This window comes from Eptesicus fuscus, chromosome 20 (genome assembly GCF_027574615.1).
Source record: "Eptesicus fuscus isolate TK198812 chromosome 20, DD_ASM_mEF_20220401, whole genome shotgun sequence".
Classification (NCBI taxonomy): Eukaryota; Metazoa; Chordata; class Mammalia; order Chiroptera; family Vespertilionidae; genus Eptesicus; species Eptesicus fuscus.
This window is the reverse complement of record NC_072492.1, coordinates 17469252-17482056: the sequence shown is the minus strand read 5'-3', so window position 1 is coordinate 17482056 and position 12805 is coordinate 17469252. Positions and strand designations below refer to the sequence as shown.

Below are 12805 nucleotides of genomic sequence, written 5' to 3'. Positions count from 1 at the left end.
AAGGTACAGAGGAAATCAAAATTGCAACTGCAAACTGTTTAGAACTGCATGAAAAGGAGAGCACTACGTATCAGAACCCATGGGATGTAGCCACAGTGCTATTTTCAGGAAAATGCAGAGCCTCAAATTCATAGACACTGAGTGGCCAGATTATTATGATCTCTGAACACATAATAATCTGGCCACTCAATGTATATCCTATATAATAAAAGGCTAATATGCAGATTGTCCCCTCAACCAGCAGGCAGGCTGGCCAACAGCCCATGTCCCCTCCCCCTGGTCAGGCTGGCGGGACCCCACCCATGCACAAATTCATGCACCGGGCCTCTAATATATATATTTATTTATATTTTATTTTTTTTTTTATTGAGTGGCCAGATTATTATGCGTTTAGAGATCATAATAATCTGGCCACTCAGTGTATTTGAAAGCACCCAGGGGGAGCCTTCTCCATAAAGGCAGGCAGGGCAGGGAGGGGCTTGTTTGGTTGGCCTGGTCTCTTCCTCACCCATCCAGGCTCTGCTTGGCCTCACCTCCTCCGGGGAGCCTTCCCTGATATCCACCCACTGCAGTGTGGATTGGGTGCCCTACTTCCTGGTTCCTGATGTTTGCCTCTTTGCTTTGCTTTATAGGTACTGCTTTCCCTTGCTGAGTAGGATTTGAACTCTAGCGAGAGACTTTTATTCAGTTATGTTCCCAGTCCTTGACACCTCATAAAGAGTTGCTTCCTCAAGGATTGTCCAGGAATACAAGAGTAGATGGCCTCTAAGGATCCTTTCAGCTCAGACACCTCTCCTTGAACAGGGGAGAAGCCACTAGTAAAAACCCCGGGGCGTTGGGCCTGAGGGTCTGACTGGGGTGCATCCATCCAGAGGGAGCAGCCTGGCCAGCACAGGTGTCTTCCCTCTGAATGGCCAGGCTCGACCCGCCTCAGTGGAGCCTGTTTCCTCCCCGCCCCGCCCCCCGTCTAGCACCGCCCACCATCCCCACCCATGGGCGTCCTGCACGCCTGTTTCTCACCTGGTCCTGGGAGCCAGCAGGCTTTGTGCCTGCACTCCCGCCCCAGGTGTGTAGGTGAGGCCTGCTGCTCAGTCAGTGCTTCCTGAGCTCCGCTGGCTGCTGGCTGCAGGGCTGTGTCAGCCTCCCAGGGTTCCTCACGGGTGGAGGAGGCAGACACGCCCATTATGACCACATGTGACACACGTGGTAGGAGTCAGTGGAGAGGCACAACAAAGTCGTTCTCTGAGTCACAGAAGAAGCAGATTTACTTTTTAAAAAAATACGTTTTTATTCATTTTTAGAGAGGGGAGGGGTGAGAGAAACATCAATTGGCTGCCTCCTGCATACCCCCTATCCTCCTGCATACCCCCTATTAGGGATTGAACCTGCACCTCGGGCTTGTGCCCTGACCAGGAATCGAACCCGCAACCTCTCAGTGCATGGGACGTTGGTCAAACAACTGAGCCACACCGCCCAGGGCAAAAGATTTACTTTTTTTTTTTTTTTTTTATATTTTTTTATTGATTTCAGAGAGGAAGGGAGAGAGAGAGAGAACCATCAGTGATGAAAGAGAATCATGGATCGGCTGCCTCCTGCACGCCCCACACTGGCGATCGAGCCCGCAACCTGGGCATGTGCCCTGACCGGGAATCAAACCCCGATCTCCCGGTTCACAGGTTGACGCCCAACCGCTGAGCCACACCGCCCAGGGCAAAAGATTTACTTTTTAATAAACATGTTTTTGCACATAGGCAACCCTGGAGTGTTACAAGGAAAGGTCACAATACCAGAGCGTGTAGAATGCAACTGGTCATCACCCACCCCCACCGTTAACAGTTTGCGGTGTATTCTGCTGGGCTCCTGGGCGGATGCTGGCTCGCACAGCACGCCTGTGTGTATTTTAATGAGACTGGGTTACAGGTGCTCCTTTGCCACGTAAGCTTTTCGCTGAACCGTGCACCTTTTAGAGCTCTCGGGGCCGGGCACCTCCTTTCCAGCAGCTGCATCCTATTCTATTGCTTGACTGCACAATCCCGTATTTGGGTATTTAGATTGTTTCTGACTCTCTATTCTTGGCAGGCAAGTCTGCAGTAACCATCACCACCCTCCTGTGTCTTCTCTCTGGTAGATTCCCTACAAGGGCGATGTCTGGGGCAAGGGGCTTGTGCATTTCATTGCCAGATTTACCTCTAAAAGGTCGCATCCGATGATGTGCCCACCAGCAGCGTGTGAGAGTCACGGTCACAACACCGGCTGGGAGCCGTTGTTACCATTTTGCTAGTCTAGTGGGTAAAAAAAAAAAAAAATGCTGCAGAAATGAATTTCAACTGTGGAGTTTGAGGGTGGCATTGAAACCAAGACGTAAGCGTAAGGGTAGTTAATAAAAGGGAAGGGGTCGACTAGAGGGAATGGCTTACCAGAGAACGGGGAATAGCACCCTGAGGCTGAGGTGGAGGGTGCAGGGCGGGGCGTGGCGGGATATCAGGCAGGGTATGGAGGCGGGGACCCAGCCTTGGCAGGCCCCGTGCATGAGGCCAGGAATTAGGGCTTTGTGCTGAACGGTGTCTGAGGGTTTGAAGCAGCGTGCCTTGATGGTACCTGCGGTTTAATTAATAGGGTGAATGAAGAGGCTTATGCGACTGAAAGAAGATTTTTATTAATTAGTGTCCGTGAGAGGGGCGTGCGCCACACCACGCAGGGCCACGTGGGAAATTTCGCACCAGGTTTGGTCAGGAGGCAGAAGGAGCGTGGGAAAACGTGGCCCAAAGCCTGTATTGCGCTTCCCGAGGGGAAGGAAGGCAGGGCAGGAAACAGCCGAGGACTGGCGAGGGTGGATAATGTTGGGGGGCTCTGGGCTATAGGAGCCGCCCCTAGTGATCTGGTACCTGCTCCTAGGTGATGAGGGCAGGGGAATGACGTGTGAGAGATACAGGAGCCCGGCCGGTGTGGCTCAGTGATTGAACGTCGACCCACGAACCAGGAGGTCACGGTTCGATTCCTGGTCAGGGCACATGCCCAGGTGCAGCTCGCTCCCCAGGAGGGAGCCCACAGGAGGCAGCCAGTCAATGATTCTCATCATTGATGTTTATCTCGCTCCCTCTCTTCCTCCGTTTGAAATCGATAAAAACATATATTTTATTTTTTTAATTTTTTAAAAAGAGAGAGAGAGAGGAGTGGTTGAGGATAGGCCTCAGGATTAGCTGGTTTGCATTTGAAAGACATGCTCACAGAGGAGTCCTTTCCTGTGTTAGAAATTAGCATGGATCTGGGAGGAACCGTTTTCTCCCTGGCCGGGAATCCTCCCATGATGTCAAAGCATCATAAAATATTGAAAAAGAAAAAAAAATCCAGTTAACACACCGGGGGAAGGTGTGCTAGAGCTGCTGAGGGAGACGTGGAGTCTGAGTGTGAGGGAAGCCTTCTCTGCCCTCGTCCCCGCAGAAAGCCAACAAGGGCCAGAGCCGGGCCATCGAGCGCCTGAAGAAGAAGATGTTCGAAAATGAGTTCTTGCTGCTGCTCAATTCCCCCACAATCCCGTTTCGGATCCACAATCGGAATGGAAAGGTCAGGAAGGGTGGGGATGGGACCAAGACAGCCCCCTTCCTGGGTACAGGGCCCCCAGTTCTCCAGGAGGCTGCCACGGCTCCTGCCCTGGACTCCCTCTCCCCAGTGGTGTGGAGCTAGTGCCCTCTGCTGGCCATCATTGGCACTGCCACTCCTGTCACTGAGCTTCCCAGGAAGGAGGCTCTCCTCCAAGCCTAGGGGGTTCCTGGGTAGGAGGGAGCTTTGTTGGAGCTCTGGGGTGCAGGAATGTGCTTGGTCAGACTATGGCCGCCCCACTGAATTGTCATCTCCTCTCCTCAGAGCTACCTGTTCCTACTGTCCTCGGACTATGAAAGGTCAGAGTGGAGAGAAGCAATTCAGAAACTACAGAAGAAGGGTAAGGTCCCCGCTCCACTGCCCTGAGGGGGCCCATAGCAACAGTTCCCAGGCACCTTCGTGTCCCATGCCTCCTCTCCCGCCCTCTCAGCCCCTCTCAAGTGCCAAGGCAGGTGGCACTTCATTGCTGTTTCTGAACAATTGAGGCCCAAAGAATTGGTGATTTGCTTAAGGCATAAAATGAAGTAGCAATAGGAGTAGCCCCAGAGTCAAGGATTGCCCTCCCCCCACTCTCCCTGTCCCCATCCCTCTCTCATACACACATACATGAACCCCTTCAGCTAGACTCTCCTGTTCTCACCCCTCTGACAGCACCCACAACTATTCCCGTGTGAGGGGTCACACGTCTTTCCCTTTTCTCCAACGACCGACTCTGCCCCTAGAATTAAGCTTTTTCCCTGCAATAGCCCCCAAAGAGAGCAGCAGGTCCTAGTGGACCTGTGACTCTCTCTCTCTCTCTCTCTCTCTCTCTCTCTCTCTCTCTCTCTCTCTCTTCCTGCAGATCTCCAGGCCTTTGTCCTGAGCTCAGTGGAACTCCAGGTGCTCACAGGATCCTGTTTCAAACTTAGGACTGTACACAACATTCCTGTCACCAGCAATAAAGATGGTAAGATCTGGAACCCAGCATTGCCCCACCAGCAGATCTACTCCCCGCAGGACAGCGCTGGGGCTGTCCGCCAGGACCCAGCAGACACTCGGCTACAAATGGCTGATCTCTGCTCCGGTGGGCTGGGGTGACTCAGTGGCCAGGAGCACAGGAAGCTCAACCAGGGGTTGTCTCTTCCCCAGATGGCCCCAACTCCTCCCTGTCCCCCTCTGGGACACCGGTCGCCAGATAATGGAAGCAAAAGACAAGCATGGGTGGGGAGTGGGGAAAGGAGGAAGTGGAGATGGGTTAGGATAGTGTATAACAAATAAGGCCAGAAGTTTCCAGGGCTTAGCTCTTGGGAGGCCTTGAATGCCAAGCAAGGGAATTTGTTGCTCAAGCCCCGGAGCCTGTGGGAGGTTTCGAGCAGGGCAGAGCTGAGACCGGGGCTGGGCACTGCCCAGAGTGGGTAGGGTCTGACTGCCCGTGGGTGCTGGAAAGGGGTTTTGAAGGCAGGCTCTCCTCCACCTATGGGGGTGTCTGCCCCCGTGTTCCAAAGAGGAGACAGAGATGGACCTTCTCTCACATTGGCACAGTGACTTACGTTGGTTAATGTTTACTTTGAAAGGCTGGGCTGGAAGGGCACCCCAGGATAGCAGGACTTGGAGGGAGAGGGAATGGTACAAAATCCCTGGTCCAGGGTGTGGACCGGCCTCCCAGGCTGAGTGGAGGGAGTAGGGGCACCACCAGCTCAGGGTCCTGAAGTAGTGAGGAATGGCAGCTTCTTCATCTGGCCACCAGGTGGTGCTCTCAGCCCTGGGCGTAGGCTGTATCTCGCACCCTTTGTGCCTCCCAGCCAGTCTGGGGTGAGGAGGGGATGAAGCAGAGGAGCCTCTCACCCCCACCCCCGACCCTGGGGCTTTTCTCTCTCGCAGACGACGAGTCTCCAGGGCTCTACGGCTTCCTTCATGTCATCGTCCACTCCGCCAAGGGGTTTAAGCAGTCAGCACGTAAGTGTCCCTGACCACCAGCCCTAGGAAGTGGCCGCGTGGGCCCTTGTTCAGCCGTCACAGAAAGTCCCTGTGGGCCCACATGGGGCTTCCCACCGCCTACGGGCTCTGCTCTGGTCTGCCGGGCCGGGGCCCTGCCAGCTGCTGGAGGTGTGGGGCAGGCTCCCAAAGGCCAGGAGCCAGCTCTGGGCATCAGGTCTGCTCTCCGCCCGGCCCTTCCCCACCCCCAGGTGTCGGGGTTCCTGGACTCCAACCCCACACGTGCTGATTATAATCTGTGTGGCCTGGGACTAGTCTCTAAACCTCAGCTTCTTCCTCCATAAAAGGCAACCACACTTATTAACCCTGACCTAAGAGCAGGCTTAAATATGACCGTGTGTGCAGAACCGGCACCCTGCCACGCACCCCTTTCCTCCCCTTCATCGTCACCCACTGAATCTGTGCAGCTGTTAGTATTTCACAAGCTCCTGTTCCACGTTTTATCTAATTTGTCTCCAGTAGGAATCCATGAGTCAGACAGGTTATAGTTTCTCCCCATTTGCCAGATGAGAAAACTGAGTCACAGAGAGATTAAAAGGACTTACCGTCACTCAGGATCAGAAAACCAGGGCTCCTGACTCCTCTCCTCTCAGCCAGCCCCTTCCCACTCCCTCCTCTTCCTCACTGGGGGGTGAGGTCTGCCCTTTGCCCCTCCCCGTACAGTGCCCCACGCAGAGGTTGTGCCATTGGCTCACACACCCGACGTTCAATACACATTGACGGTGAAGCCCGAGTTCCTGGGTAAATGGGCCCCCTCCCTCTGTGTTCCCATCACCCCAGGGCTAACCATGGTTACAGCACCTGTCCTGCTGCTTTGTCACTTAAAATGTGCCTCTCCCACTGTGAGTTCTTAGAGGGCAAGGAAGTCGCTGGGTGACTAGGAGCTCAGAAATGCTGACCTAAGTAGTTCATTTCCAGGCACCTGCTGTGTGCCCGGGCACCTTCGTAGGGGCGGGGGAACATGCCGATGTGGCCGGTGTGGGGACGTCTTGGCAAGGTCACAGCCTTTTCAGGTGTATTCTCTGCTCCGATGCTCTTGGCATCCTGCAGAGTTCACTGAGACCATCCTCCCTTTACACGAAGAAGCTGAGGCCCGACGGCTCAGGGGATTTCCCAGGTGGCACAGGCAGGTCGCGTGGGCGGTGGAGTAGAATCCGTGTCCTCCACCGCCAGAGCCCAGGCCCTTCTCTTCAGAGCATCATCTCTCTCAGGGTGGCCAGGACCCCCCCGCGCACCGCTCCGCTGAGCTGCTTGTACACGTGGACCCTCCCCACACCCACGGGGGCCACTGCCCAGGAGTATTCCTGGTTGGTAAGCTCCGTAGGGCTGTCATACCAGCCACTGAGCTGGACCCTGCGCCTCTCCGCTCCACGGTGCCCAGATGTCTCACCCTCCTCTCTCTGCTTTGTGTTGGCTGGACTGGGCTTTGTGGTTAGACATGGGTGGGGGAGCTGCTTCGAAATCTCTCCTTAGCTCCAGGCTGTCTTCTCCCTCCCCTGGCCCCCTGACTGGCTCAGATTCTCACTCTGACTCGAGGGGGTGGAACCTATGCATCTCAGTGTGGCTTCTTGTCACAGGGAACTCCTGGCATCTGCAGTCAGGCCCGGGGGGCGGGCGCCACGGGCCTCCTGTGTCACAGGTGAACGCGACCAGGCAGAGAGGCTGGTGACTCAGGCAGAGCTAGGTTTGGACCCAGGCGATCTGACTGCTCCCCATTTTCCCCGTGAACTAGCCCGCAGCCCTCGGCGGAGGATTGACACACACCAGATCAGCCGGCAGCCCCTCCCGCCCCTCCGTCTCTGTCACCCACACCGACTGGCTGAGGCAGGCGCTAGGGCCTCTGACACGGTTCTCCTCTAATCTGCACGCACCCCCCCACGTGCTCTGACCCCCGCGTGCTCAGGTGGAGACACCTTGGAGGCAGCTCCACCTCCATTCTCACGGAAAACCCTTGGGCCAGAGCTGTGTGTCCACCCTCTGACCTCTGCCCTTTGCCCCTTGAGTCACCCTGCACAGGGTTGGCTGTAGTGCTCCAAAGCTGACCCCCAACACACACACTGCCCTGGAGAACAGCCTGGGCAGCTCCCGTGGGGGGAGAAGGGGGCTGCCAGGTCCCAGCCCTCGAGGGAGCAGGTGGGTTTGCAGAGGGCCTGGGTGACCACCAGGGCCTGGGAGACCACCCAGTGCTGTGGCTGGTCTGCTAGGTCTCAGGGTAGAGGGGAGAAAGGCCCTCATTCAAGATGGAAACACTGCCCGGCTGGTGTGGCTCAGTGGCTGCAGGAGGCAGCCAGTCAGTGATTCTCTCATCACTGATGTGTCTCTTCCTCTCCCTTCCTCTCTGAAATCAATGAAAATGTTTTTTCAAAAAAGATTGAAAAACTCGGGAAAGCTCCCCAGACGCCCACCCGCAGCCCTCCACCCCTCAGTTACCTGCAGCACTTGGGGGTGGTAAGAGCTGCATTCATTCAGCCCACGTGGGGCTGGCGGAGAGGAGGGGAGCCGAGCCCGGGGCTTCTTTTTTTTTTTTTTTTTTAATTTCTTTATTGATTAAGGTGTCACATATTTGTCCTCATCCCCCCATTCCCATCCCACCCCTCTCCCCACGCATGCCCCAATCCCCAGCTGAACTTAACCGTTGGATAGGCTTATATGCATGCATACAGGTCCTTTGGTTGAACTCTCCCCCTCCCCCCCACCCTCCCCCTACCCTCCCCTATCCTCCCTCTGAGGCCCGATAGTCCGATCGATGCCTCCTTACTTCTGGTTCTGTTCTTGTTCCTCAGTCTATGTTGTTCATCATTTCCTCTAGATGAACGAGATCAAATGTCACTAGATATATACTAATAAGAACTGAATGTGAGACGAGCAATAATATTTATGTTGACAGGCAAATGAATCAATCTGTAGCAAGCTTCCCCCTGGACCAACAGTTCTTTTGAGACCCAATTTCGATGTCCAGTAGTTCCTTATGTGTACATGTCAGCACTGACCCCTCAGCTCTGGATGGTGGACAAATGGTGGTAATGGAGGTCCGACTCCCTCTGGTTTGGTCTCGGCCGAGCCCAGGGGCACGGCGTCACCTGGACTAAGGGGCACGTGGCCTCACCCATACCCAAGGGGCGCGTGGTCTCACCCGGGCCTGGGACCCAGCCTCACCCGGATGGATCCAGGGGCGCACGGCCTCACCCGGACCCAGGATCTGGCTTCACCCGTACCCAGGGACGCTTGGCCTCTCCCAGACCCAGGGGCACGTGGCCTCACCCGGGCTTAGTTGCACAAGGCCTCACCTGGATCCAGGGACACATGGTCTCTCCCGGACCCAGGGACGCTTGGCCTCTCCCAGACCCAGGGCCACTTGGGCTCACCCGGGCCTAGGTGCACGAGGCCTCATCCGGATCCAGGGACGCATGGTCTCACCCGGACCCAGGGACGCTTGGCCTCTCCCAGACCCAGGGGCACGTGGCCTCACCCGGGCCTAGGTTCACGAGGCCTCACTCGGATCCAGGGACACATGGTCTCACCCAGACCCAGGAACGTTTGGCCACTCCCAGACCCAGGGCCACTTGGGCTCACCCGGGCCTAGGTGCACGAGGCCTCATCCGGATCCAGGGACACATGGTCTCACCCGGACCCAGGGACGCTTGGCCTCTCCCCGACCCAGGGCCACTTGGGCTCACCCGGGCCTAGGTGCACGAGGCCTCACCCGGATCCAGGGACGCATGGTCTCACCCAGACCCAGGAACGATTGGCCACTCCCAGACCCAGGGCCACTTGGGCTCACCCGGGCCTAGGTGCACGAGGCCTCACCCAGATCCAGGGACGCATGGTCTCACCCGGACCCAGGGACGCTTGGCCTCTCCCAGACCCAGGGCCACTTGGGCTCACCCGGGCCTAGGTGCACGAGGCCTCACCCGGATCCTGGGACACATGGTCTCACCCGGACCCAGGGATGCTTGGCCTCTCCCAGACCCAGGGCCACTTGGGCTCACCCGGGCCTAGGTGCACGAGGCCTCACCCGGATCCAGGGACACATGGTCTCACCCGGACCCAGGGACGCTTGGCCTCTCCCCGACCCAGGGCCACTTGGGCTCACCCGGGCCTAGGTGCACGAGGCCTCACCCGGATCCAGGGACACATGGTCTCACCCGGACCCAGGGATGCTTGGCCTCTCACAGACCCAGGGCCACTTGGGCTCACCCGGGCCTAGGTGCACGAGGCCTCACCCGGATCCTGGGACACATGGTCTCACCCGGACCCAGGGATGCTTGGCCTCTCCCAGACCCAGGGCCACTTGGGCTCACCCGGGCCTAGGTGCACGAGGCCTCACCTGGATCCAGGGACACATGGTCTCACCCGGACCCAGGGACGCTTGGCCTCTCCCCGACCCAGGGCCACTTGGGCTCACCCGGGCCTAGGTGCACGAGGCCTCACCCAGATCCTGGGACACATGGTCTCACCCGGACCCAGGGCCACTTGGCCTCTCCCAGACCCAGGGCCACTTGGGCTCACCCGGAGCCCGGGGCTTCTGATCCTGTGTGACGTTACATCCTTCTCTCGCTCTCTGACTCCGTGTTCTCATCTGGCAAATGGGGAGACGCTGTTAGCTATCTAATAGGGCTTGCCCGCTGTGTGCAGCCCTGGATGAAAGGCATATGGTGGCTAAGAAAACAAGGCTGCTGCTGCATGGTGTGGCTGCAGAGAGGGGCGGGAGATAAGAAAGAGACAGAAAAGACAGCTGCAGGTACAGTTCTGTGGGATGAAGACAACCACAGAGTGAGCACTGGGAATGTGGGAGGCACTTTGGTGTCTCAGTGACGGGGGGTGGGGGGGGTGTTACTCTAGCTTCCAGCCACGGAGGCTGTAGGCCCTCCAGAGGCCCCACCTCAAATGCCAGGGCCGCCTGGTAAGGGACCTGCAATCAGTGCGTGTGTGTGTGTGTGTGTGTGTGTGTGTGTGAGGGGCGGTGCCAGGAGGCCTCAGTGGTGAGGAGGCAAAGTTCAGGGGTGAAGGAACAACAAGGGTCCTAGGCAGGGAGAGCTGGGCACGCTGGGGAGGAGACCAGCATGGCCAGAGCGGTGACTGAGGCCAGAGGGCAGCACCGCCTGGGAGGAGAGCAGAGCAGTGGGAAGAGGCCAGGCTCACGGGCTGTGGGGAGGGGCCTGAGGGACCACCTGGTGCTGGGAGGGACAGTGTGTTAACCCCTTTCCTCCCGGGCCTCACTCTGTGCTTCTGCCTGTCCCCCTGCAGACCTGTACTGTACCCTGGAGGTGGATTCCTTTGGCTATTTTGTCAGCAAAGCCAAGACCAGGGTATTTCGGGACACGACAGAGCCCAAGTGGGATGAGGTGAGTGGCGGGGGCCGGTGTGTGCCCCCCAGGGACCCCTGAGCTTGTCACCACCAACCAGGCCCACCCCACTCCCTGGGCTCATGTCCTGTTGGCTGGGGATGGTTGGGCCAGCTCTGTCCCTCACCCCTCTGCCCTTCATCCCTGCGTATTTGACTTCAGATCGCGTGCTTATGTCCAGACACGGGGTTTCCGCTCAGGCCCCAGACCCCACTTCCTCAGTGATTTGGAGGCCCTAGAGCCCCAGAAAGTCAGGACGCCCCTCCCTGCCTTGCAATGTGGTCCCCATGGGCCCTCCTCACCCCCTTCTCAGCCTTGGGGCCCCCACCTGCCAGGAAGCCGGGTCTCCCACTTCAGCGGCTCAAGACCCTTCTGAGCTGCTCCATCTTCCCTCAGGAGTTTGAAATTGAGCTGGAGGGCTCCCAGTCCCTGCGGATCCTGTGCTACGAGAAATGCTATGACAAGACCAAGGTCAACAAAGACAACAACGAGATCGTGGACAAGATCATGGGCAAAGGGCAGATCCAGGTGAGGTCCCGACGCGGCCACGGCGCCACGGCTGGAGGTGGTGCCCGTTGGCAAGGCGTCCTTCTCACTGGCCTTCTCGGTCAAGGTGCTTGGCCTTTTGTGACGCGGGTTCAGTGCTGGTTTGGGACGTCTCCCAGCCGGCTGGCTCCCCCTGCGGGAGAGGACATCTTACTGTAGCCCCAGGCGCCCCTGTGCGCCAGGTCCCCGGGGCTCCCACACCGGGCTCAGGTGGGTCCCCCACGCTCCTGCCGGAGAGCGCTCCCTGTGTTTTGCCTTCCCAGCTCTGGTCTCCTGGTGGCCTCTCCCAGGCGCGCTGCGCTGAGGATGCTGAGGCTGTACCCGCGAGGCGGTGCTTGGTCAGCCGTGTCTGTTGTCGGAGGGGTGAGGCCCAGCATTTGGAGGGGCTTCGGACCTGCTGGGCTGTGGCCGGCTGCTCTCTGGCTTGTCACTGGGGCTGCTGGGCCTTCCTCGTCGTCCCTCGAGTTCACTGGCGTGGGGCTGGTTTTGTGGGCCGGTGTGAGAGGGGGCGCGCCTCGGCGGTGTTTCTTGGTGCCCTGCTAACGATGCAGGGTGAGGGTCCTTTGCAGCCCGTGTCTCTGGAAATTCTTCCGGTTTTGGAAATGGCTGTTCTTTACTTTCCTGTGAAGAGGATGCAGACATGGGCGGGCGGGCAGCCATCCACACCCACCGGGCACCTTGTGTGGCCTCGTGCTCAGGACACGAGTGGCCTGGTTCGGGGGTCGATTCTGTGACCATGAAATCGAGGGAACCATAACTGGCCGCACTGGGACTGAGCCGCAGGCATGCAGTGCTCCGGGCTTACTCAGTTGCCACAGCGGGGATGTGGGTGCAGAGAGCTGAGCGGTGCGTGCTTGCAGGAAGCGTTGGCTCTCTGATGGTTGAGGCTTTCGAGTTTGGTAACCGGCTCTTGGCTGGGTTTTTTTAGTGGCATCGCCCCTTGGGGACCTGTGTGGGCTTCCTGCTCCCCCGTCTCAGGCTCTAGTGCAGCGGCCGCCAACCTTTCGGACCTCACAGACCACCCGTGGTCCACGGCCCACCGGTTGGCGACCGCGGCTCTAGTGTTTGAAGGGGGGGTGGGGGCTCCATTTGGTGGGGTCCTGGCCATCTGCCTCATGTTGCCCCAAGTTCCTGAGCACATCCTTTCCTAACTCTGGGGGACCTGTGCCCCTCTCCTCAGCACTGTCTCCAGAGAGATGGTGTTGCCAGGCAACCATAAGTCAGTCCCTCATTATTTTAGTCATGATTTAGGAAAAGGGGACTGAAGAGAGAGAGCTCTCTCTCAGTTCAGCCCTGGAAACCTGCTTCCTGCGGGGGTGAGGGCGGCGGGGACGACCCAT

At 57.9% G+C, this 12805-nt stretch overlaps 1 protein-coding gene across 3 annotated transcripts in view; it reads left to right on the top strand.

Moving 5' to 3' along the window:
* ABR (ABR activator of RhoGEF and GTPase) overlaps positions 1-12805 on the top strand; it is a 190207-nt gene that overhangs the window by 140776 nt on the left and 36626 nt on the right. For all 3 annotated transcript variants that reach the window (XM_054709005.1, XM_054709006.1, XM_054709004.1), the window contains 6 exons: positions 3442-3564; positions 3865-3940; positions 4442-4546; positions 5461-5535; positions 10822-10919; positions 11316-11447. In XM_054709005.1, coding sequence (XP_054564980.1) covers positions 3442-3564; positions 3865-3940; positions 4442-4546; positions 5461-5535; positions 10822-10919; positions 11316-11447 — 609 coding nt within the window. The remainder of the gene's footprint in view (positions 1-3441; positions 3565-3864; positions 3941-4441; positions 4547-5460; positions 5536-10821; positions 10920-11315; positions 11448-12805) is intronic.